This window comes from Dendrobates tinctorius, unplaced genomic scaffold (genome assembly GCF_039654945.1).
Source record: "Dendrobates tinctorius isolate UK_male_01 unplaced genomic scaffold, ASM3965494v1 ptg000144l, whole genome shotgun sequence".
Classification (NCBI taxonomy): Eukaryota; Metazoa; Chordata; class Amphibia; order Anura; family Dendrobatidae; genus Dendrobates; species Dendrobates tinctorius.
Genome location: NW_027361811.1, coordinates 12112293 through 12139851, shown reverse-complemented (window position 1 = coordinate 12139851; position 27559 = coordinate 12112293). Strand labels below are relative to the sequence as shown.

General features: G+C 43.5%; 1 protein-coding gene across 1 annotated transcript in view; it reads right to left on the bottom strand.

Annotated features, from left to right (window-relative positions):
* Positions 1–27559, bottom strand: part of LOC141049510 (uncharacterized) — a 177015-nt gene that overhangs the window by 42295 nt on the left and 107161 nt on the right. The window contains exons 9-11 of the mRNA XM_073546033.1: positions 15924–16078; positions 15070–15147; positions 6008–6197 (exon numbers count right to left, since the gene is read on the bottom strand). Coding sequence (XP_073402134.1) covers positions 6008–6197; positions 15070–15147; positions 15924–16078 — 423 coding nt within the window. The remainder of the gene's footprint in view (positions 1–6007; positions 6198–15069; positions 15148–15923; positions 16079–27559) is intronic.

Here is a 27559-nt window from a genome sequence, read left to right as displayed (position 1 = left end):
AACAAAAATACCTCTGATCGTTAAAGCAAACCTGTCAGCAGTTTTGGCCGATCTAAGATACGGCCACTGCCTTTCAGGGCTTATTCTATAATGCTGTAGATAAGCCCCTGATCCGACCTGAAAGATAAGAAAAATACATTTTATTATACTCACCCGGAGGGTGGTCCGGTCCGATGGGTGTCGCAGGTCCGGGTCCGGTGCCTCCCATCTTCTTGCGATGCCGCCCTCCTGCTTGCTTCATGGTGACCCGGCAGCGCACTCCTGCGCAGGCATACTTATCTGCCCTGTTGAGGGCACAGCAAAGTACTGCAGTGCACAGGCGCTGGGAAAGGTCACAAAAACCCAGCGCACTGCAGGAATTTGCTCTGCCCTCAACAGGGCAGAAAAGTACGCCTGAGCAGGAGCGCGATGCTGGTGAGCCTGTGAAGCAAGCAGGAGGGCAGCATCGCAAGAAGATGGGAGGTGCCGGTTCTGGACCTGCGACACCCTTCGGACCGGACCCTCCCCCCCCAAGTGAGTATAATAAAAGTTATTTTTCTTCTCTTGCAGGTCGGATCAGGGGCTTATCTACAGGATTATAGAATGCTGTAGATGAGCCCTGAAAGACAGTGGCCGCATCTTTTACCGGCAAAACCTGGTTACAGGTTCCCTTTAAGGGGTTTGGGTGCACAGCAGGGCTGGGAAGGAAAGGAGCGCCATTTGACTTTTTGAATGTAAAATATGCTGGAATAATTAACGGTTGCCATGTTGTGTTTGGAGAGACCCTGCTGTGCCTAAATAGTGGAAACCCCTCACAAGTGACACCATTTTGGAAACTAGACCAATCTAGATGTGTATTGAGCACTTTGAACCCACAGGTGCTTCACAGGAGTTTATAACGTTGAGCCGTGAAAATAAAAAAAAATCACATTATTCCCAAATAAATATTTTTTAGCTCCATACAGTTGTGGCCAAAAGTATTGACACCCCTGCAATTCTGTCAGATAATACTCAGTTTCTTCCTGAAAATGATTGAAAACACAAATTCTTTGGTATTATTATCTTCATTTAATTTGTCTTAAATGAAAAAACACAAACGAGAGTGAAGCAAAAAGCAAAACATTGATCATTTCACACAAAACTCCAAAAATGGGCCAGACAAAAGTATTGGCGCCCTCTTTTCGGAATTGTTAACAATTGTGCTTTGAGAATTTCATTTTTCAAGATTTCCCATACTTCCTGGACATTTTTGTCTTTAAGGATATCTAGCCATTGGATCCCTCCAATTCTCTTTCTGAATCCCATAAAATCTGCCTTTCTGAAATCTAACCTTGACGTCTGGGTCTTCACAGGTCTTCCTCCTCTAGTTATCCAAAATTCTAAAATAGCATGGTCGCTACCTCCTAGGGTCCCAGCCACTTTTACCTCCTCAACCATTTCCTCCCTGTTTATAAGGATTAGATCCAAGGTAGCAGATCCCCTTGTTTTCTCCCCTACCTTTTGGAAGATAAAGTTGTCAGCAAGAGAGGATAAGAATTTCCTTGACCTGTTAGTTTTGCCTGAGAGAGATTCCCAACAAATGTCTGGATAGTTGAAATCTCCCATGACAACTATGTCATATATTTTGGAGAACTTCTGGCCATTTGATGCATAAAGAGTTCATCTATATCTTCAGCTTGCACAGGCGGCCTGTAGTAAATGCCTACAATGATGTCCTTTCCATTGTTCTGTCCTTGTATTCTTACCCAAACAGTTTCCACAGAACTCCCAGTCTCTGAAGCTTCAATCTCTGTGCAGATATACGTGTTTCTAACATACAATTCGACACCTCCCCCTCGTTTATCAAGTCTGTTTCTTGCAAATAAGTTGTATCCTTCTAGTCTTGTATTCCAATCATGTGTATTGTCCCACCAAGTTTCAGTGATTCCAATGACATCATATTTCTTTTCCTGCGTTAGTAGTTCCAATTCTCCTTGTTTGTTGCCCATGCTTTGTGTATTAGTATAGAAACATTTTAGTTTGTGATTGGTTTCTCTTTCTCCAATATTTTTATTATTTAGATTTTTTTGTCTTTGTTCTTTCCTCTCGCTTCTAATAACAGAGTTCTCAATAGTATTTGCCAGGTGTATGGCTTTTTCTGGCCTTTTGCTTCCCTTCCCACAATGTTCTAGTTTAAAGCTCTCCTGATGAGTGTAGCAAGGTGACTTCCAAATACATGTTTTCCAGTTTCGTAAGGTGCACCCCATCTCTAGCAAGTAGTCCATCGTATAGGTAATTCTCTCCGTGATCCAGAAATCCAAATCCTTGCTGATGGCACCATCGACGTAGCCAGTTGTTCACCTGCAGAATCTTATTCCACCTCCTTGTTCCATGGCCATCCACTGGGAGGATGGAAGAGAAGACCACCTGCGCTCCCAGTTCTTTCACTTTCTTGCCTAAGTTTTCAAAGTCACTGCAGATGGTTTCCAAGTCGTTTCTTGCTGTGTCATTTGTCCCCACATGTATTAGCAGGAATGGGTAGTCATCTGTAGGTCTAAAGAGTCCTGATTTCCTGTCAGACACATCTTTAATTTTTGCGCCTGGAAGACAGCACATTTCTCTTGAAGTTATATCCGGTCTGCAGATAGCGGCCTCTGTTCCTCTCAACAGGGAATCCCCCATGACCACCACTCTCCGTTTCTTCTTCACAACATTTTTCTTTTTCCATCCAGGAGGATTCTGAAGGCGTACAAGGTTGCTGTTTGTGGGCAAAGTCTTATCCTGATGTATTTCTTCATCGTTCTCCTGCGTGAGAGCCTGGTACTGGTTCCTGAGCAGTATGGGCGCTGACTTAATCCCGATCCTCCTGCTTCTCTGGGTCACATGCTTCCATTCCTCTGTTTCTTCAGGTGCACTTCGAATTTCTTCTCTTTCTGTAACATGAAGAGATAATTCTGCTCTGTCTAAGAACTCTTCACCTTCCTTAATGATCTTCAACGTAGCTTACCTCTCTTCGAGATTTTGCAACTTTTCCTCCAACAGGGACACAAGCTTGCATTTATGGCATGTGAAGTTTGGCTTTTCCACTGGTAAGTTTGTGAACATGTAGCAAGAAATGCAGCTCACCAAATAGCTCCTGGCCTCTTCCATATTGTTATTGTTAGAGATTTCAAAACGATGAAAAATGAGCCAAAATTCAGCGCGCGGTTTACCAATTTCCTCTTTTCAGCTGCAACGGCCAAAATTCAGTGATCGTTGAGCTCGCGGAGACTCTTCACTTATCCCAGAAGGCACTGGGAATATGCAAATGATCTCCTCAGGACTCTTCCCCTGGTTAATAGAAATAGAAAATCTTTGGAGGGAGCTGAAACTCAATGATGCCCAGTGACAGCCCTAAAACATTGACACAATCTGTATGGAGGTGTAGGCCAAAATCTCTGCTGCAGTGTGTGCAAACTTGGTCAAGAATGACCGGAAACATCAGACCTCTGCAATTGCAAAAAAAAGGTTTCTGTACCAAATATTACGTTCTGATTTTCTATCTTATCAAATACTTATTTCAAGCAATAAAATGCAAATTACTTATGTAAAAATCATACAATGTGACAATGCGCCGCGACAGGCCGCATTGTTTGGTCCCCGCCATCTGCAGTGGGACCGCTGCACAGAGAGGTGCTGTGTGCTCTGTAACTGCCGGAGAGAGAGGTGCCGTGCGCTCAGTGACTGTGAGTACCGCGCACGTGCAAAGAAGGGAGAGTCGGGTACCGGACAGACTCCTGCGGCCTTCCCTGCCACTTGCTTCACACCCATTTCCGTTTGCTTCTGGGAGTGCTGCGGCCCTGATTGCTTCGGACGCATTTGTTTATGGACTAGGGGCTCAGCAGAAAAGTACCGCAGACCGACCACTGCCGACAGAAGACAGACCACTGTTTAAAATCACCCCATCTGAGGACGTTCCCTCGGACTCTGCCAGCTCTACAACCCCTGCGGGATCATCTGCTGCAGAGGATCATACAGGACACGATAAGTTCTTTCATTGGACTACTCTTGTTTTATGTTTATTCCTTCTACCATTTACTCTTTAACCATTTACCTCCCTGCGAGGAGTGAAAAAATCTGTTCTATTAAATTGTTACATCTTGTTAACTCTTGCTCTGCCTCCTGCCTGTCCCTACATCCTGCAAACTGCTTACACTTGGCGTTGTTTGCAGGATGCACATAGGTGGCAGACCAAGCTGCCATGGGTGTCCCAAGGGCCAGCTTACCGCTTGGGGTAATCTCCCAAGGTTTACAGGGAGCAACTCACTGTTATGGGACTGGTCCGAGCAGGTTAAAGGCATGTTAAGGATGCATCCCCTGACCCCCGCTATGCAGGCGGAGATTGCTATAATGGCCCAAGATGGGGATGCCAGATGTTCTGTTACGTTCCGGCCCCCGTACGAGCAGAACACGTTCACCAAAGTGTTACAGATCTTGGAAGAGATGCATGAGGACGCCATGGATATCGGTGAATTGCAGATGCGCTTGTTTAGCCGCATCCAAAGGGAGGGGGAGTTTGTGACCCAATATTTGAACGCGCTGCAAGAGATCCGTTATTGGGATGATGTGGGTGTGGGGCCCCCTGATGTAATTTTGAGGGACCAACTAGTGGCAGGCCTCAGGGATGCGCTGCTTAAACAGGCCCTGCGGGAGCGCTTGCGAGTTAACCCACGTATGTCTTTTCTAGAAGTTGAGGCAGAAGCGCGTGCGCACGAGCAAGAGCAGGGGATGGCAGCCTCGACGGGGAAGGTCCGAAGCGGGGAGGTATCCATTACACCCGCAGCTTAGCCAGACTGGTTTGGAGAAATCTGGAAAGAAATTCAGGACATGCGAGAAGAGTGGTCCAGCTTGAAAAAAAAACCTTGGGAATGCCAAGCTCTTCCGGAGCCCAGTCCGGAAAGGGGGCAATCCCGAACAGAGAGACCTCAGATTTGTTTTACCTGCGGGGACACTGGACATTATGCCCAAGGATGTGCAAGACTGGGTAGGCCACTGACCCGTTGGCTGTTAACTAGTGGGCTCTGTGGCTGGCAGCACGATCCGGCGCTAATACAATTCAATGAGAGAAAAACTGATCCGGCGCCTGATTTCGCCAGATCCAGTTTTTCTAAAAAAATAGCCGTATCCTGCCTTATGGCAAAAACCTGATGTGTGAAAGTAGCCTAACTCAGATGTTGCAAAAAAAAAAAACTATCAGAAGCTTCCAAACACATGACATCGTCATGATATTATCATATGGACAGTCCAGAATTGTTTAAAGGCATAGTAATTTTAGTTTATGTAAACTTTCTCTCTCATTATTCTGGCATTTGGCAAATATTAACAATTATGGTAATCCTAATTGACCTAAAACGGGAAAGGTTTATTCTGATTTCATGTCAGATATTGAGAAAAACATGAAGCATGCAGCACGGTGGATCAGTGGATAGCACTGCAGCGCCGGAGTCCTGGGTTCGAATCCCACTAAGGACAACATGTGCAAGGAGTTTGTATGTTCTCCCCGTGTTTGCATGGGTTTCCTCCCACATTCCAAAGACATACTGAGAGGGAATCTAGATTGTGAGCCCCATCGGGGACAGTGATCAAAATGTGTGCAAACTGTAAAGCGCTGCGGAATATGTTAGCGTTATATAAAAATAAAGATTATTATTACTATATGTGCTTTATTATATAGTGTATGTAAACTTCTAGATTGAAATATATTTATTTATACACACCAATGAATGGAAGCTAAGTGAAAACTTGTACTCACTAACATTCTAACATTTTATTATTTTGTAGCCAACATACTGTAGAATATTACATTACTATGAACTCTCTATAAAACAACATCTCATTCAGGCATCCATAGTAAGAAACACAAAATACTAAATTGGGACAGTAACAGTAAGAGCATGTGAGTCCAAGTCTGGGGAGTGTACGAAAATCCCTGGCGCAAATATTGCCTTCTAAATTAACTATGATTACATATGGAAATAAACACTTCATGGAATAAAAAGGAAAATTTTACCACGTTCAGGCCCGTCAAATTCAGTGTGGTGATCTTGTGTAAGTTAGATGCTATTTTTGCCAAGCACACATCAGTTGCTTTTGGAATTCTACCAATATTCAGGTTCTCCAGACGTACACATTCAATAGCCACAGAAATCAAGCATTTTGCAGCAAGAGCATGGCATCCAAATATTTCTAATTTCTTAAGACTGCAAAACACAAAAACACGTATTAATACTAAGCTGCAAATAGTTTCAGGATGGCCAAGTGCTCTCCAAAATATTTTTTTATGTGATTGATAATTATTTTGATTATAGTTGATCTGCAGCTTATCCACATGGTCATAGGTGGCAAGATAACGTAAATTACACTGTTTATGATAACCTTATTTCTGGATCTCATTTTTCATTTTTCAGTTAGCACGCATGCACTGCTAAGTCGTGGTTAACAGCGTATGGAAAATCAATCTCCATGTGTCATTTTTATAATATTCACTCATAAGGTATTACTATGTAATGCAATTAAGGGTATCCCCAGGACAACCACATTTATTAGTTTAGGAAAATTGTATAAATGTTGCTTCCTACAGTTCCAGATATAAAAAATAGGGAGAAATTATCATGTTGTTTACTAGAATTAAGGTTCATTTTGTGTCATTTTCAGCTTTAGACACATTTATATGTTATGCACCATTTCTAAAACATTTTTCGGCAAGTCCATTATTTTTACTTTAATTTTATTAAAGAATACAGGTTTCCAGCATTTTCCTAGAATTAGATTTATTTATGACATGCGACTTTTTCTTCCAAACAAAATGTTGCAAAATCACTCCAGGTTTTTGTGTTAAATGTAGTTTTTAAATAATTTTGGTATACACTCACTTTAAAGCCTGAATATACTAGGAAATTATTGCTACAATTCATAAAATGTCTAGTGCCTCTATGCAACAATGGTACTGGTCTGATTGTGCCAAGCTGCCTATAGGTGACAATGGTACTGGTCTGTTTGTGCCAAGCTGCCTATAAGTGACAATGGTACTGGTCTGATTGTGCCAAGCTGCCTATAAGTGACAATGGTACTGGTCTGTTTGTGCCAAGCTGCCTATAAGTGACAATGGCACTGGTCTGATTGTGCCAAACTGTCTATAGGTGACAATGGCACTGGTCTGATTGTACCAAGCTGCCTATAGGTGACAATGGCACTGGTCTGATTGTGCCAAGCTGCCTATAAGTGACAATGGCACTGGTCTGTTTGTGCCAAGCTGCCTATAGGTGACAATGGTACTGGTCTGATTGTGCCAAGCTGCCTATAGGTGACAATGGTACTGGTCTGATTGTGCCAAGCTGCCTATAGGTGACAATGGCACTGGTCTGATTGTGCCAAGCTGTCTATAGGTGACAATGGCACTGGTCTGATTGTACCAAGCTGTCTATAGGTGACAATGCCACTGGTCTGATTGTGCCAAGCTGTCTATAGGTGACAATGGCACTGGTCTGATTGTACCAAGCTGTCTATAAGTGACAATGGCACTGGTCTGATTGTACCAAGCTGTCTATAGGTGACAATGGCACTGGTCTGATTGTACCAAGCTGCCTATAGGTGACAATGGCACTGGTCTGATTGTGCCAAGCTGTCTATAGGTGACAATGGCACTGGTCTGATTGTACCAAGCTGTCTATAGGTGACAATGGCACTGGTCTGATTGTGCCAAGCTGTCTATAGGTGACAATGGCACTGGTCTGATTGTACCAAGCTGTCTATAGGTGACAATGGCACTGGTCTGATTGTACCAAGCTGTCTATAGGTGACAATGGCACTGGTCTGATTGTACCAAGCTGCCTATAGGTGCCAATGACACTGGTCTGATTGTGCCAAGCTGTCTATAAGTGACAATGACACTGGTCTGATTGTGCCAAGCTGTCTATAAGTGACAATGGCACTGGTCTGATTGTGCCAAGCTGTCTATAGGTGACAATGGTACTGGTCTGTTTGTGCCAAGCTGCCTATAAGTGACAATGGTACTGGTCTGTTTGTGCCAAGCTGCCTATAAGTGACAATGGTACTGGTCTGTTTGTGCCAAGCTGTCTATAAGTGACAATGACACTGGTCTGATTGTGCCAAGTTGCCTATAGGTGACAATGACACTGGTCTGATTGTGCCAAGCTGTCTATAGGTGACAATGGTACTGGTCTGTTTGTGCCAAGCTGCCTATAAGTGACAATGGTACTGGTCTGTTTGTGCCAAGCTGCCTATAAGTGACAATGGTACTGGTCTGTTTGTGCCAAGCTGCCTATAGGTGACAATGGTACTGGTCTGATTGTGCCAAGCTGCCTATAAGTGACAATGGTACTGGTCTGATTGTACCAAGCTGCCTATAGGTGACAATGGCACTGGTCTGATTGTGCCAAGCTGTCTATAGGTGACAATGGCACTGGTCTGATTGTGCCAAGCTGTCTATAGGTGACAATAGCACTGGTCTGATTGTGCCAAGCTGTCTATAGGTGACAATGGCACTGGTCTGATTGTACCAAGCTGTCTATAGGTGACAATGGCACTGGTCTGATTGTACCAAGCTGCCTATAGGTGACAATGGCACTGGTCTGATTGTGCCAAGCTGTCTATAAGTGACAATGGCACTGGTCTGATTGTACCAAGCTGTCTATAGGTGACAATGGCACTGGTCCGATTGTGCCAAGCTGTCTATAGGTGACAATGGCACTGGTCTGATTGTACCAAGCTGTCTATAGGTGACAGTGGCACTGGTCTGATTGTACCAAGCTGTCTATAGGTGACAATGGCACTGGTCTGATTGTACCAAGCTGCCTATAGGTGACAATGACACTGGTCTGATTGTGCCAAGCTGTCTATAAGTGACAATGACACTGGTCTGATTGTGCCAAGCTGTCTATAAGTGACAATGGCACTGGTCTGATTGTGCCAAGCTGTCTATAGGTGACAATGGTACTGGTCTGTTTGTGCCAAGCTGCCTATAAGTGACAATGGCACTGGTCTGTTTGTGCCAAGCTGCCTATAAGTGACAATGGTACTGGTCTGTTTGTGCCAAGCTGTCTATAAGTGACAATGACACTGGTCTGATTGTGCCAAGCTGCCTATAGGTGACAATGACACTGGTCTGATTGTGCCAAGCTGTCTATAGGTGACAATGGTACTGGTCTGTTTGTGCCAAGCTGCCTGTAAGTGACAATGGTACTGGTCTGTTTGTGCCAAGCTGCCTATAAGTGACAATGGTACTGGTCTGTTTGTGCCAAGCTGCCTATAGGTGACAATGGTACTGGTCTGATTGTGCCAAGCTGCCTATAAGTGACAATGGTACTGGTCTGATTGTACCAAGCTGTCTATAGGTGACAATGGCACTGGTCTGATTGTGCCAAGCTGTCTATAGGTGACAATGGCACTGGTCTGATTGTGCCAAGCTGTCTATAGGTGACAATAGCACTGGTCTGATTGTGCCAAGCTGTCTATAGGTGACAATGGCACTGGTCTGATTGTACCAGGCTGTCTATATGTGACAATGGCACTGGTCTGATTGTGCCAAGCTGTCTATGGGTGACAATGGCACTGGTCTGTTGTGCCAAGCTGTCTATAGGTGACAATAGCACTGGTCTGATTGTGCCAAGCTGTCTATAGGTGACAATGGCACTGGTCTGATTGTACCAAGCTGTCTATAGGTGACAATGGCACTGGTCTGATTGTGCCAAGCTGTCTATAGGTGACAATGGCACTGGTCTGATTGTACCAAGCTGTCTATAGGTGACAATGGCACTGGTCTGATTGTACCAAGCTGCCTATAGGTGACAATGACACTGGTCTGATTGTGCCAAGCTGTCTATAAGTGACAATGACACTGGTCTGATTGTGCCAAGCTGTCTATAAGTGACAATGGCACTGGTCTGATTGTGCCAAGCTGTCTATAGGTGACAATGGTACTGGTCTGTTTGTGCCAAGCTGCCTATAAGTGACAATGGTACTGGTCTGTTTGTGCCAAGCTGCCTATAAGTGACAATGGTACTGGTCTGTTTGTGCCAAGCTGTCTATAGGTGACAATGGCACTGGTCTGATTGTACCAAGCTGTCTATAGGTGACAATGGCACTGGTCTGATTGTGCCAAGCTGTCTATAGGTGACAATGGCACTGGTCTGATTGTACCAAGATGTCTATAGGTGACAATGGCACTGGTCTGATTGTGCCAAGCTGTCTATAGGTGACAATGGCACTGGTCTGATTGTACCAAGCTGTCTATAGGTGACAATGGCACTGGTCTGATTGTACCAAGCTGTCTATAGGTGACAATGGCACTGGTCTGATTGTACCAAGCTGCCTATAGGTGACAATGACACTGGTCTGATTGTGCCAAGCTGTCTATAAGTGACAATGACACTGGTCTGATTGTGCCAAGCTGCCTATAGGTGACAATGGCACTGGTCTGATTGTACCAAGCTGTCTATAAGTGACAATGGCACTGGTCTGATTGTGCCAAGCTGTCTATAGGTGACAATGGCACTGGTCTGATTGTGCCAAGCTGTCTATAGGTGACAATGGCACTGGTCTGATTGTACCAAGCTGTCTATAGGTGACAATGGCACTGGTCTGATTGTGCCAAGCTGTCTATAGGTGATAATGGCACTGGTCTGATTGTGTCAAGCTGCCTATAGGTGACAATGACACTGGTCTGATTGTGCCAAGCTGTCTATAAGTGACAATGGCACTGGTCTGTTTGTGCCAAGTTACCTATAGGTAACAATGGCACTGGTCTGATTGTACCAAGCTGTCTATAGGTGACAATGGCACTGGTCTGATTGTGCCAAGCTGTCTATAGGTAACAATGGCACTGGTCTGATTGTACCAAGCTGTCTATAGGTGACAATGGCACTGGTCTGATTGTGCCAAGCTGTCTATAGGTGACAGTGGCACTGGTCTGATTGTGCAAAGCTGCCTATAGGTGACAATGGCACTGGTCTGATTGTGCAAAGCTGCCTATAGGTGACAATGGCACTGGTCTGATTGTGCAAAGCTGCCTATAGGTGACAATGGCACTGGTCTGATTGTGCCAAGCTGCCTATAGGTGACAATGGCACTGGTCTGATTGTGCAAAGCTGCCTATAGGTGACAATGGCACTGCTCTGATTGTGCCAAGCTGCCTCTAAGCAATGATGGCAGTGATGTGATTGCAACAAGCTGCTTCTAGGCAACAATGGCACGATGATGTCACTAGTGTGATTGCGCTAAGATGCCTCTAGGCAATCATGGCATTGATGTAATTGCTTCAAGCTGCTTCGGTGCGACAATGGCACATGTGTGAGTGTTCCAAGCTGCTGCTAGGTGACAATGGCACTAGTGTGATTGCAGCAAGATGCCTTTAGGCAACAATGGCAATAACCTGATTGTTTGGCTTTTCCTCTACGCAATAGTAGAACTAGTATAATTGCTACAATAATGGCACTGGTCTGATCCACTGGACTGTTCAGTAAATTTGCTTTGTGTTATGATGTTTGGTTACCAAATGCATTCTACAGATCATTGAGTGAGATTGATTCTGGTGACGGAGCCTGGAGAGGTCTTTAATTACCTAAACACCAGCAATGGTACAATTAAAAGCCTTTAATAACCTAAGTAACCTGCCATTAACTCTGTCGCTATTCTAGAGCGCTAGAGATATTTCTTTTACAACCCTTTACTACCTGATAACACCAACGATAAAATGTAATAACCCAAAAACTGCCAAGATGTGGGTTAAAAGAGATAAAATGTATTTTGGGCATGACCATTGCTCATCTTTAGCGCAAACGTTCAATAAATTACTTTCCAATTAAAAATCAGTAGTCAAGTGTTCATCATGTAATCGTTATTATCCTCTGAATAGCTAACAGAATGACCAAATTATATGGATCTGGATGAACTACATATGTAACTTGTGTACTGTATACTAATGAAAGAACATGATGGCCTGAACAGACAGACACCGAGAGAATAGCAATGAGTCAACAACACTTCTCATCAAAAAGAATGAAGAGTGGTGCAAGTATGTGGAGCACAAATGGAAAAACCCATCAAGTAATCAATGTGTCCCTTATGAAAAAAGGCCATCTGAAACCTTCCTTAACAGATTTATCTAGTCGAGCCAAAAATCAATATAAATGCCATGAATTCCTGGTTGTATTGAGAAAATGACCAAAAAATAATTGTTACTGTTTTCAGTGTGTTAGATTGCCATTCAGCTACATGACTGATTATTGCCTTTATGTAATGCTCTTTCTGTTGAGCTGTACAAGCTTAACATCCCTCACATCAGCTCTAATATCCTATAGCAGTTTTCCCCTACAGCCATTGAGTACAGTCACAGAATTTTGTATTATGCTGCTCTCTCTGAACACTCCAACAACCACTGCTCTCCTCCCACTCACACGTCCAGTGGTTCATAAATGGGTTAAGTGGGAATCCCTCCTTGTCACTGTGTTTGGTACCCCACTCACCAATCCACAACTAGGAGAGTGCCAGAATCCTTCTATGGGACAAGTGTACAGTTACTAATATGGGTCGCCCTCCCAGGGCCGTGGGGTACTCGGTACCGGGCCGGTATCAGTGGGACGTATCACAGCGGCGGTGACCCGGACCATGGCCCTGGGCGCCCAAATAATAGGAAGATGTTGAATGGTGGAATGTAGTTAAATGACTAGTTTGTGACACCACCTGTGGTGTTCGGCAAGGGAGGTGTTAAGCCGACGCTGCAGACAGATCCTCCGGGACAGATGGTGTGGTGCAGCAATGATGTTATAGCCCTCCACAGGCAGGGCTGTTGTCCCAGGGCAGTGTAGATGTGGAGACACTTAGATGGTGTAGTGTTTGGTGCAGGGGATGTAGCAGTGCCAGGCTGATGGACGCAGGAAGGAATGGAGGACACCAGGGTATGTAGTTCCAAAGCTTTACTCACAGTCTGTAGTGCCCGCTTCTGTGCCGTATCCTCCGGGTCAGGGACTCAGTCAACCTCCAGGCAAGATGGAATGCTCCCTTCCACACTCCGCCAACTTATGCGCCTTTCCTGAACGTCTCCTCTATAGCGCCTTTAAGTGTGAAGATCTCCTAGTACTGTGTTACACTGGAGTTCCTCCTAACAGATGTTCCCAAGAATTCTACTTGCACGGCAGACAGCTGTAGCCTGCTTTGGGGACTCTCTACTCCTGAGTTCTGGCTCGCTATCTGTGTTGCTGTTGTGCCCTCAAGTCTTAGATGGGAGTAGTGCATTTACAGCCCACTACTCCACCGGTGTCTGCTGCAGAACTATTAGTGTCCATACAACCTCGGGGACCGGTCCCCGGCCTTGCGCTTAGAACTTCTAGGCAGGGTTCTTCCTCTAACCCATGTCCTCTGTGTTCCCTTTTACTCCTACGTTCCGTACTTGTCTTTTCCCTTGTATGGAAGCTCAGGCTTCGGTTCTATGTCCTTCTCCTTCTTTCCTTTCCTGTGCCAGCTGGCTCAGATCACTGAGGCACCTGCAGCACTCCTTCCTCCATCCCTCTTCCAGGGATCCCCACTCCTCCCGAGTGGCTTCCTCTCTCCTACTCAACCTCTGACTCAACTGAACCTGAATCCTGGAACCGTCCCGCTCTTTTATATGTATTCTAAACTCCACTCACCTCCCAGCACGTCTAGTGTTCCAAGCAGGGAACCACCAAAGGTGCTCTGCCTCTCTCTAAGCAAGGAGCCGCAATGTGGTTTTGCTGAACTACTCTATTGTGTGGGGTGCGAGTGTTGGAGCGTGGTCAGGAGCCTCCAACTTACCTGGATGGTGGGGCACCACGCCTTAGGAGAAGGTGCAGTACCTCTGTGGCGACTGACAAATACATCTTGAGAAAGGAAGGTCCGAAACATGCATCGCGGCGGACGCACTCCCTCTGGGCATTGGCACAGCCACTGTCTGCTGACATCCACCAGTAATTATATTTTTGATCGGGCACTGTCCCTTCCCATTGTGGGTAATGATATGGCTATGGGAGGTCGATAGTTCAGTGGTGGGATTTCCTCTTCATGTATATGCTTGTGTAAGGGAATAATTATGGGAATTTTGGGCATTATGCCCTACTAATAGATCTGAGGACATACATGTAAGCTTATATTAAATGCTGTCTAAAATTGCTTTATTTGTATATGCATAGGCTGAGGTGCTCATGTGAGATTTAATATTTCCCATGTCTAGAAGAATGCGTCTCTTTGTGTGTTTATGTGGAACCACACTAGCAAGTGTTTTCCATTCTGTCTTTCCCCATGTTGGTGTTATGGATTTTTTACTATTGCTATAAATAAATTTTTTGATATTGATTATTGAAACTTTGGCCTACTGATCATCTTTTCTTTGTATTGATGCATATGATATTTGATGCTAGGCATTACTAATCCTGCTATACACATAGAGTACATTGGATACATGTGGTAAACCATGTGGCTACGACATACCGGGTGGTGTTTTACATCTGTACAATCAGAGGCGGATTTATACTAATAGTATTTTTTACCATATACTCACCATTTACATAGGCCATGCCCTGCAACACTACTGACCTACTGTTCCAATTCAGAAATTAATTTATCCATCATTCCAAATGTAGACCCTAGAACAGACCCTCTGTAATACATACAAACTATAGTCCTGTCCCCCCGAACAAGCAAAGACCCCAGCTCAGACTCACTAAATAGATACCAGACTAGACCCCCTAATTTAATACATCCCATACCAGATAAATAAACACAAACCAGACCTTGGTTCTAAACCAATATAGACCCTCGACTAGACCCTCTATTGTAAATATAGGGGCAAACGTTGAGTAAAATTCCTGCACTGAAGAGCCGGCACTAGACCAGAAAGGGTGAACACTGTTTTTGCTGTTTTACAACTATGCAACCACTTTTGGTGAAAGTGGAAAACCCCTTAAAACAAAAATAATATTTTTGTAAAAAAATAAAAATGTATAAACACATATCTTCTAACTAATCTTAGTGCTTCCTGATTCATCTAATAACTCAAAATGCTTTCCGGCAAGTTACAGAGCAGATTTATTTTATTCTTACCTTTTATAATGCCTTTTCAAAAGAGCGGTAATGGCATTATCTGTGATATTACAGCCATTCATTGATAGACTTTGCAAGCTAAGTGGACGTAGAAAAAAAAACATCTTTACGGTGTAATAATAATCATAATCACTCTTATGTAGCAATTGAATGAATACAGTACAAGTTCTTAAAATATTAAGCTATCTATGGGATAGGGAATAATTTACTGGTAATTGAGGGTCAGACCACAGAGATTCCCCCACTGATCCTGAAAATAGGGCTCTGGATCCCAGGAATCGGTCTCTTCCTGAGCCCCATCTTGAAACAAGCGGAGGTTTGCATGCCCAACCTCAATGCCTGGAGGAGTAGAGTACACCACTCTGCAGTCCCATATACAATAAATGGAGCGAAGTTGGGCATGTACATTTTTTATTTAAAATAGGATTTGCAGAACTTTGTTCCTGGGTCACAAAACGGTGTTTTTAGGATCTCTAGGGGGTCCTAGCGGCCAGACCGCCAGCGATCACTAAATTATTCCCTTTCCCTGGGATAGGGGACATCTTACTGTATTGGGAATAACTCTTAAACACTGAAAAATATGATGAGCAAGATTCAAAGGGAAAATCCTAATAAAATGCTGTTTCCCATTATACAAAATGGAAACATACAACACAGAGTTGGTTTCTGGGTTATTTGGGGTATAAATAGGACTGTACTCAATGAATAATGTTATTCTGTGTTACCCAATGGTGTGCTCCATAGAGGGGAGCGGACTGCATGATCACACTGCACAAGGTTTGTTTGCATATTAGTAGATATTTTGCAATGTAATAGATCATAAATATCCTAGTGAATGTCCTATTAATTCTTACCATACACAGGCCTTTATAAGAGAAATGATGCCTTTATCAGTGGCCCCAGTCCAGCTGACATCCACCGATGTTAGTCGGGTGCAGAAATTACTGGCATAGGACAAAACTGTGTCTCCTCTAAATATCTCTCCACTGCAGTTGGTTATATTCAGCTCCTGTGTGAGCAGAATGTAAAGATTATTCCATTTATATTTATTGCATTTCATGCATGAGATTCTGCAATGAGTATGATTATATTATATATAATTATTATTCTTATTATAAAAAAAATCTATTTATATAATTGCCCTGTAATGTTTTCATTTCCTGTTCTGTCCAGATGTCACTGTATCCCAGAATTCCAAGCGGAGGAAGTTCACCGATCGCCATATTGGGACACCCAAGTAATGGGTGTCCCAATATGGAAACTGCTGCTGGTACCAACCTATTGCGCGGTACTACCAGCGGAACACCACACACACACACACTCTATACACCGTACGCACCACACACACACATTCACACACTTACACACACTCACACACTCAAGCTCACACAGCCTCTTGCGCGGTACCACCAGCGGAACACCGTCGCACTGCGCCTGCGTGAATTCCACGCAGGAGCAGTGAATCATTCGGCTGATTCCGGCGGCAGATGCGTGACGTGTCTACAGGCAGAGAAAGCCGTATGCACAATGTATATATAGGAGGATGCACTATTGTCAAACCGCAATATCTAGTGGAGTGCAATACCTAGCCTGTGAACAATGAGACCAAAAAGACAAGAGAGAAAGACTAGGCTAGTAATGATATGCACATCCATATTTAAAAAATGCAAAAACCTTTATTTCACAAGGGACATGAATAAGATTAAAAACATTTAAAATACATACATAAACCAATAACCCAACACCTCCAAAACACCCCACGGACACTATATCCCACCCATAGTGGGCAATGAAGAAACCTCTGTCCAGCAATACAAACAAAGCATAATGCAACAATAAATTGCCAGACTATGATTATACAATATAAGCAAAATAATCATGCAAGCATAATGAAATTGATGTAAATTAAATATCAAGAGACAAATTCTCCTATCTAGCCTCAAGTGTGCACATGGCCTCAAGGAAATCACCAATGCAGAAAAGAACCTGTATGAAAATGCATAATAGCTGAGAAGCACAGAATGTGCAGTCAAACCATGATCTCCAGGGGAATAGCCAGATCAGGACAGGGGCATCAAGGTCCCAGTGGGGATAAGGAGGAAGGTGGGAAAGGCCCAAGCCGTTCACATTAAAGGGGTTTTCCCATGAACGAATGTTCATTTTAAAAATTGTCTGTGTCTGACCATTTACGGAGCATACCACATCTCCTGGGCAGGGGAGGAAGCAAAAGACAATACTGACATTACAACAGGAGATCACAGAGGATTCATTTTGTGAGGTGAAATATTTCACTGACTGTTTTTAAACAATATTTTACCTCACAAAATGTATCCTCTGCGATCTCCTGCTGTAATGTCAGTATTGTCTTTTGCTTCTTCCCATGCCCAGAAGCTGTGGTATGTTCTGTACATGGTCAGACACAGACAATTTTTAAAATGAACTTTCGTTCGTGGGAAAACCCCTTTAAATAGAAATTCCTCTTGACATGCTGTGCACTGACTGTTTAGTGATGGGGTACACAGGTCAAACAAGAGATGACATGAGAGGAGAAGACAGCAGATGGGGGAGAGAGAAAGCGCCCAGTGGTGAGACAGACAGAGCACAGGGGAGACAGCTCAAACGGGACAGCACATGAGGGGAGAACACAGCACAGGAAGGAGAGAGACAGCAGACAAGGGGTATAGCACATGGGGTAGACAGGTCAAAGAAGAGAGCACAGAGGGGAGAAGTCAGCACATGGGGAAAGAGAGAGTGGATAGGTGGGTGAGCACATGGGGGGAGAGATTCTCAACGCTGCAAAGCCTGCCCCCATCGTAGCATTACCGCCCTCCCGATGCAATAGCATCGGGCCTCCATCTTCCATGAGTATTTTAGCCAAAAGATGGAGTAGACCATAAAGGATAGCACTGCAGCCTTGCAGCACTGGGTTCCTGGGTTCAAATCCCACTAAGGACGACATCTGCAAGGAGTTTGTATGTTCTCCCCATGTTTGCGTGGGTTTCCTATGGGTTCTCCGGTTTCCTCCCACACTCCAAAGACATACTGAAAGGGAATGTAGATTGTGAGTCCCAGTGGGGACAGTGATGATGAGGTCTGTAAAAGGCTGTGGAATTAATGGCGCTATCTGAGTAAAATAAGCAAGTTTGTAAAAAGGGAAGAGAATTATAACCATAGAATTAATATTGTTTGCTACCTCATCTTGTTGTTTAGCAATTACATTAATTTATTTTATATTTTGATAGATTGGACTTTTACAAACACGATGATATCAAATATGTGTATTTTTTTTCAACTGTGTTATTTGTATGTGGTAAAAGGGGGTACCATATATACTCGTGTATAAGCTGACCTGAGTATAAGCCGACCCCCTAATTTTGCCACAAAACATTGGGAAAACTTATTGACTCGCGTATAAGCCTAAGGTGGAAAATGCAGCAGCTACTGGTAAATTTCCAAAAATAAAAATAGATACCAATAAAAGTAAAATTAATTGAGACATCAGTAGGTTAAATGTTTTTGAATATCCATATTGAATCAGGAGCCCCATATAATGCTTCATACAGTTCATGATGGCCCCATAAGATGCTCCATACAAAATACACCCCATATAATCGGGGGACTACACTTCTCTCATACCCCAAGATCAGACAATAGAGCAGGTGGAGGCGTTGGTCTGCTCCTATCACTAAAATGTACCTTTCAGGTTATCCCTCAACTACCCTCACTAGTCTTCCCTTCTTTTGAGGTTCATGCCGTCAGACTTTACACCCCATTCTCCATGCGAGTGGCGATGGTGCATCGTCCTCCTGGCCCCTCCTATCAGTTCCTGGATCATTTTGCCACTTGGCTTCCACATTTTCTCTCCTGTGACATCCCTACCCTCATCATGGGAGATTTCAATATCCCCATTGCTCTTCCCCTCTCCCCATCTGCTACTCACCTTTTATCCCTAACCTCCTCGCTTGGCCTTTCGCAGCTTACTAATTCTCCAACGCATGAAGACGGAAACTCCCTCGACTTGGTCTTCTCTCGACTTTGTGCAGTGGATGATTTTGCAAACTCCCCTCTCCCGCTCTCTGACCACAATCTTCTTTCATTCTCTATCAAGAACTGCCAGGCTGCTCAGGTCACCCCCACTGTCCATACTTATAGAAACATACATGCCATTAACACCCAGAAACTTATGAAGAACTTGCAGTCTTCATTGGCCCCTATCTCCTCCCTCTCATGTCCTGATTCTGCACTGAAGCATTACAATGAAACACTTCAAAGTGCCCTGGATGAATTTGCACCCCCTATAAATAGAACACCACAATACAGACGGCGACAACCCTGGCACACCCTGCAAATACGTTTCCTGCAGCGGTGCTCCAGGTGCGCCGAATGTCTGCGGAGAAAATCCAATCTACATGAAGATTTCATCCATTATAAGTTTATGCTTAGAACATACAACACTACCCTTCACCTCTCCAAACAAACCTATTTCAACACCCTCATCACCTCACTGTCCAATAACCCAAAACGTCTCTTTGACACTTTTCATTCTCTACCCAACCCATGAGTACAGGCCCCAACCACGGAGCTCCAAGCTGACGATCTGGCCAATTACTTCAAAGAAAAAATTGACCAGATTCAACAGGAAATTATCTCCCAATCACCTCATACCATGCACTGTCCTCCCTCCCCCACTGCATCTAGTTCACTCTCTGATTTTGAACCAGTCACAGAAAAAGAAGTAAGCAGGCTCCTTGCATCTTCTCGCGCAACAACTTGCATCAGTGACCCGTTTCCGTCACATCTCCTCCAATCCCTTTCCCCTGCTGTCACCCCTCACCTAACTAAAATATATAACCTCTCTCTTCTGGTATCATTCCCTCCTCATTTAAGCATGCCATCATACATCCACTACTTTAAAAACCATCCGTCGACCAAAACTGTGCCGCTAACTAAAGACCTGTCTCTAATCTTCCCTTCATCTCTAAACTCCTGGAACGCCTGGTCCACTCCCGTCTTATCTGCTATCTCTCTGATAACTCTCTTCTCGACCCTCTCCAATCCGGTTTCCGCTCTTTACACTCTACTGAAACTGCCCTCACTAAAGTCTCTAATGATCTACTAACAGCTAAATCAAATGGTCATTACTCCATGCTAATTCTCTTGGATCTCTCTGCAGCATTCGGCACTGTGGATCATCAGCTCCTCCTCACTATGCTCCGTTCCATTTGCCTCAAGGACACCGTTCTCTCCTGGTTCTCCTCCTATCTCTCTGACCGCTCCTTTACTGTATCTTTTGCCGGTTCCTCCTCCTCTCACCTTCCCCTTACTGTTGGGGTTCCTCAAGGATCGGTTCTAGGCCCCTTCCTCTTCTCCTTGTACACTGCCCCTATTGGTCAAACAGTCAGTAGATTTGGTTTCCAGTGCCATCTCTATGCTGATGACACCCAATTATACGCTTCTTCTCCTGACATCACGCCAGCCTTTCTAGAAAACACCGGCGATTGTCTAAACGCTGTGTCTAACATCATGTCCTCACTATATCTGAAACTGAACCTGTCAAAGACTGAACTCCTTGTGTTTCCTCCCTCTACTAATGTACCTATACCCGACATTGCCATTTCTGTGTGTGGTTCCACTATTTCTCCGCAGCAACATGCCCGCTGTCTTGGGGTCATACTTGATTCCGAGCTTTCCTTTGCCCCCCACATTCGATCACTGGCTCGCTCTTGTCATCTGCACTTCAAAAACATTTCTAGAATTCGACCTTTTCTTACTTTTGACTCTGCAAAAACTCTTACTGTTTCTCTTATTCATTCTCGTCTCGACTATTGTAACTCTCTTCTAATCGGTCTCCCTCTTACCAAACTCTCCCCTCTCCAATCTGTCTTGAATGCTGCAGCCAGGATCATATTCCTCACCAATCGTTACACTGATGCCTCTACCTTGTGCCAGTCATTACACTGGCTACCCATCCACTCCAGTATTCAGTATAAACTTATTACCCTCACCCACAAAGCCCTCCATGGCTCAACACCACCCTACATCTCCTCCCTTGTTTCAGTATACCACCCTACCCACGCCCTGCGTTCTGCTGATGACCTGAGGTTAGCATCCTCAATAATCAGAACCTCCCACTCCCATCTCCAAGACTTTACACGTGCTGCGCCAATTCTTTGGAATGCACTTCCCAGGTCAATACGATTAGTCCCCAATCCCCACAATTTTAAGCGTGCCCTGAAAATGCATTTATTCAGACTGGCCTATCGACTCAACACATTAACCTAATCTATCCCTGTGTGGCACAGCCAAAAGTTTTACCATAACCAGGTTCCCCGCATCATGTTCCCACATGCTTTATGCATCCATTAGCCCTCTGTGTCTGTACTGATACACACTTAACATTATGGCTGGTCCATACAATCAGGGCAACTGTTAACACCCACCTTTCGTGTCTACCTCTTTCCTCATAAACTGTAAACTTGCGAGCAGGGCCCTCATTCCTCTTGGTATTTGTTATAATCTATGTGATTATTGTTATGCTGTATTGTCTATTGTCTGTACAAATCCCCTCTGAAATGTAAAGTGTTGTGGAATATGTCGGCGTTATAGAAATAAAATTTATTATTATTATTATAATGCTGCACAAAGGTTAATAATGGTCCCATAAGATTCTCCATATAATAATATGCCCCATATGCTGCTCCATAAAGGTTATGGCTCCATAAGATGCTCCATAGATTATGCCGCCATAAGATGCTCCATAAGATGCTCCCCCCATAAGATGCTCCATAGATTATACCTCCATAAGATGCTCCATAGATTATGCCCCCATAAGATGCTCCATAGATTATGCCCCCATAAGATGCTCCATAGATTATGCCCCATATGCTACCACTGCTTCAAATAATAAAAAAAAGACATACTCACCTCTCCGTCGCTGGGAGACCCACTGGCTCAGGCCCCGGCACCTGCGATATCCCCGGGCCATCGCTGCGTGCCGCTGTGTCTTCCGGGTCCTCTGTCAGTGACGTTCATGTCATCGCGCCCTCTGCTGCCTGAACGTCACTCACAGAGGACGCGGAGGACAGAGCTGCGCACAGCGATGGACTGGGGACAGGTGAATATCGCATATACTTACCCCCTCCTGGCGCGGTCTCTGCAGCCCCTGCGTCTCCTGCAGCTCTTCCTTCCTTCAGTGGTCACGTGGTATCGCTCATTAAAGTCATGAATATGCACATATTCAAGACTTTAATGAGCGGTACCACGTGACCGCTGAAAGAATGCGTGGGAGAAGCAGGGGGGCTGCAGAGACGCTACCATGCTGCCATGTGACAGCTTCTATTTCGTGGGACGAGTTGACATTTTTATTGGTACCATTTTCGGGCACATGACTTTTTTTATTGCTTTCTATTCCGATTTTAGGGAGGCAGAATGAACAACAAACGGCAATTCAGGAATTGCTTTTTTTGTGTTTTTTTTTACACCGTTCCACGTGTGGTAAAATTGATAAAGGCAGCTTTTATTCTTCAGGTCAGTACGATAACAGCAATACCACATTTATATAGTTTTTATGTTTTGGCACTTTTACACAATAAAAACTATTTTATAGGAAAAATAATTTTGAATGTCTTTATTCTGAAAGCTATAACTTTTTTATTTTTCTGTTGACGAAGCTGTATCGTGGCTTGTTTTTTGCGGGACAAGATGACATTTTCAGCAGTAATTATTTTTATTTACATTCATCTTTTTGATCGCGTTTTATTGCACTTTTTGTTCGCTGGTATGATGATAAAGCATAGTTTTTTGCCTAATTTTTTATTTTTATTTTTTTATGGTGTTCACAGAAGGTGCTAGCTAGTGGAACAGTTTTATAGGTCAGTGTACCTTTTTTTTACAGAAATAAATGTATTTATTGAAATAATATTTTTTCTTTTTTTGTTCTTTATTTGTTTTCTTTATATATTTTTTACATTTTTAATAACTTTTTTTTAACTTTTTTTTACATTCTCCCAGGATGGGACATCATCATTACACTGACAGATAGCTGATCTAATACTCTGCAATGCTTCTGCACTGCAGGGAATCAGAGCAGCATTTGACAGACATGGAGGAGGCTTGTTAGCTCCTGCTCTGAGCAGGAGCTGACTGACAACCTTACCTGAAGGACCCCATGGCCATTTTGCGGCCCAGGGTTACCATGGAGACTATCAGCACAACGCAATTGCATCGCGTTGTGCTGATGGGAGCAGACTGAGTGCTCCCTCCCTTTGCGATGCTCCTCGATGTTGCGGTCACTATTGACAGCGGCATCAGAGGGGTTAAACGTCCATGATCGGTGCTAGCACCGATCATGGGCGTTGCTGCAGGGTGTCAGCTCTTACATAGAGCTGACACCCGCACCCAAAAGGTGCAATGTTCAGCGTCAGCCTTCGCAATCACAGCGCCGTATATACAGCTGTTTGTGGGAACGCAGCTCCAGTGGCTCCGTATATACAGGTGCTTCTCACAAAATTAAAATATCATCAAAAAGTTAATTTATTTCAGTTCTTTTATACAAAAAGTGAAACACATATTGTAGTCATTACAAACAGAGTGATCTATTTCTGTCAGTGTTGATGATTATGGCTTACAGCTAATGAAAACCTAAAAGTCACTATCTCAGTAAATTAGAATAACTAGCTTGGCCCGTGCAAAATTTTCACACATTGGTCTTCGGGGGCGCAGGCAATTTCAGAAAAAGCAAGCTGGTCAAATGTAAATGTATTTCATGAGATGATGAACACAGACAGGTATTTATATATGTAGATTGGTAATACAATAAATTGTTTTGATAAATAGAGGCCAAAAAATGTTTCCTGGTTGAGGTGCCACCTGCATGTCATTGTGTCTTTCTGCAGGTTTATGAAAGTCAATGTTTAAATTGTATTTAGTGATAAAATCATGAATGTGTGGTTTGTTTGGCTGTTTTCTTGCTGAAGGGATCAAGTTTACCTTTCAAATGGTGTATCATGTGTGTGTGTGGGACGAAGTAATCCCTGAAAAAGCATGCATGTATACAAATGTGTTGGTAGTGTGCTTTGGGGTACTGTGGTGCCACCTGCAGGTCTTTTTACCTTACTGTAGGTTTATGAAAATTAATGTTTAAACTGTATTTTGTGATCAAATCGTGGATGTGTGGTTTGTTTGGCTATTTTCTTGGGGGCAATTTTACCTTTCAAATGGTGTATCATTTGTGTGTGGGTGCAGTATGAACGGGGATACAAAGTAATCACTGAAAAACAGTGTTTAGAAATAATAAAATAGATTAACAAAAAACAACTGCAAAGGCTATCTAAGAGTCTAAAAAGGTCCCTGTCACGGTTCCACCCCTCAGGGTGTCTGGGATGCAGCTACTGACAGCTTGGCCATCAAATCCAGTACAGGGGCGTCCTGAGGCTGCCAGTACTTTGATTGACAGCTCAGCTGTCCAATCCGGTATAGGTGCGTGCTGAGCTGTCAGTACTTTCACTGACAGCATCACCATCCAGTCTGGTCCAGGAACGTGCTGAGCTGTCAGTGTGTTTATTGATGGCTCGATTAGCCAATTGGTGACTGGGAGGCGTCAGCAGTCTCCAGGTGTTCACTATCCTGGGTAAATGCCATGCTTACTTAACTGAGAAGCTTCTCCCAGACCACTGCCAGATGTACAATCATCTTGTGAGGTTTGTGCTTTGTGCTTCCTGTGCCTTGAGTTCTATATGCTGACCTTGGACTTTGCTCTGACTATCGTCTGTTTAACCCCTACAGCTCTGATCCATTATCCTCCCGATACTCTGACCATGGAACGTTACCTGACTATGTTTTTGTCTCTTCCTTCTTTTTATGACGTACCCACCTGGCTTCTGACCTTGGACTCCTTGACCACTCTGACTCATGGCTTGGCCGTGAGAAGTGACTAGCGTCACAGTCCCTTAGCCTTTTTCAGTAGGTTTCACAATCATGGGGAAGACTCCTGGCTTGACAGATGTCCAGAAGGCAGTCATTGACACACTCCACAAGGAGGGTAAGCCACAAAAGGTCACTGCTAAAGAAGCTGGCTATTTACATAGTGCTATATCCAAGAATATTAATGAAAAGTTGAGTGGAAAGGAAAAGTGTGGTAGAAAAAGGTGCACAAGCAACCGGGAGAACCACAGCCTTGAAAGGATTGTTAAGAAAAGGCCATTCAAGAATTTTAGGGGAGATTCACAAGGAGTGGACTGCTGCTGAAGTCATTGCTTCAAGAGCAACCATACACAGACGTATACATGGGCTACAAGTGCTTGAGATCTAGTGTGAAGTTTCCACAATCAGTGATGGTTTGGGGATCCATGTCATCTGCTGGTGTAGGTCCACTGTGTTTTATCAAGACCAAAATCAGCGCAGCTGTGTACCAGGAAATTTTAGAGCACTTCATGCTTCCCTCTGTCGACAAGCTTTTTAGCAATGGACGTTTCATTCTCCAGCAGGACTTGGCACCTGTCCACACTGCCAAAAGTACCAATATCTAGTTTAAAAACAACAGTATCATTGTGCTTGACTGGCCAGCAAACTCGCCTGACCTTAACCCCATAGAGAATCTATGGGGTATTGTCAAGAGGAAGATGAGAGACACCAGACCCAACAATGCAGACGAGCTGAAGGCTGCTATCAAAGCAGCCTGGGCTTCCATAACACCTCAGCAGTGTCAAAGGCTGATTGCCTCCATGCCACACTGCACTGAAGCGGTAATTGATGCAAAAGGAGCCCCGACCAAGTATTGAGAGCATTTACTGAACATACATTTCAGTAGGCCAACATTTCGGATTTTAAAATTATTTTTCAAGCTGGTGTTATAAAGTATTCTAATTTACTGAGATAATGACTTTTGGGTATTCATTGGCTGTAAGCCATAATCATCAACATTAACAGAAATAAACACTTGAAATAGATCACTCTGTAATGACTCTATCTAAAATATGAGCTTCACTTTTTGAATTGAAGAACTGAAATAAATTCACTTTTTGCTCCTCTTCTAATTTTGTGAGAAGCACCTGTATATGGCCCATATTGGGAAGGAGTTAAAGGTGATAATCAGTCAAAGTTGAAAAATCACTAATTTTCAGAAATTTGTGTCCAACTTATCTACCTAATTTTACTATTATCATAATCTATAATGTGTCTTGAAAAAAAACATTTCAGAATCACAGGGATATCATAAAGAATTCAAGAATTATTGCCACGAAAAGTGACACGTCAGATGTCTAAGGGGTTAAGGGATGTGCCCCAATACTGTAATAATATAGACAGTTTCTCTATTTCAGTTTCTGGACTTGTATATTTATAGCGATTAATAACCTATGTATATCGAATTAATTGGCTGATATAAACATACCGTACTCTACATACATATAATTAACTATTGTTACTTTAGTGAAGATCAGTTCTCAGCAGAGTTGTTATAGGGAGCGCACATGTACTGTATATAGGAACCTTTTCCATGTTATCCTCTATGGGATATTAATGAGGTAGAGTAAACGGCTTTTTCCGTTTTCTCAGCTAACATAAGGTAAGGTTTTATGACCGAAAACCTAAGAACAAAGAAATTCTAGAAAATGCAGCAGCAAGTAACCAGAGCTGAGTGAAGTTCTAAGAGAAATCTCCTACATTTGAATGGTGACGTCTCCTGTTCCTCAATGCTAGCTACATAATCTCACACTCTTGCCTTCCAGGTATGGTTCCAGGATGTGGTTTTCTTTTGTAAATAAACACGTGAAAGCTCTTCAGACTTCACTGGATATGTCATGGGTGAGGCCACAATTAATGTGCTGCGCCAGAAACATTCCCTGAAGTTCTGCACACTGGTGACGTCTGTTCTGCACTTAACATCCTGACCATACACAACTGTCAGCAGGAGTAAACAAGCACAGGTTCAGGAGGCAGCAGGTGCCCTCCACACATTGCCAAGATTTTCAGAAATTACTTACGGTTTTACAGTCAAACTTTGAGAAGACAGATTTGAGATGAAGCAGATTTTAAAGGTATTTAATCCATAATCATGTATATAAAAAATTCAAAGTACAAACATAACTGACATAAGATGAATGAGGTATTTCATATATTGCTCCTGATGAAGGAGGCTTTTGCCATATTGGGTGCAGACACAGGCAGTATAGGGTTCACTTGCTCTCCAGTAGCTCACCATAGAGCACCCTCTTTGTTTTGTTCTAATATTAAACCAATGATTGTGATCTCTAACTACTTCTAGACCGCCTATAGATGACAACCATCTGGGCGGTCTGCTTTATACTTTATACACATCCGGCTATTTGTTAAAAAAATGGATCCGGCGAAAGTTGCTACTGGATTCAGTTTTCTCTCATTGAATTGTATTAGCGCTGGATCGTGCCGCATGGCCTTCCGTTTCTTCCGGTTTTCGCCGAATCTGGCTAAATATTTCATTCTGGCCTCTGGAAAAAAACATCTCTAGTAACGT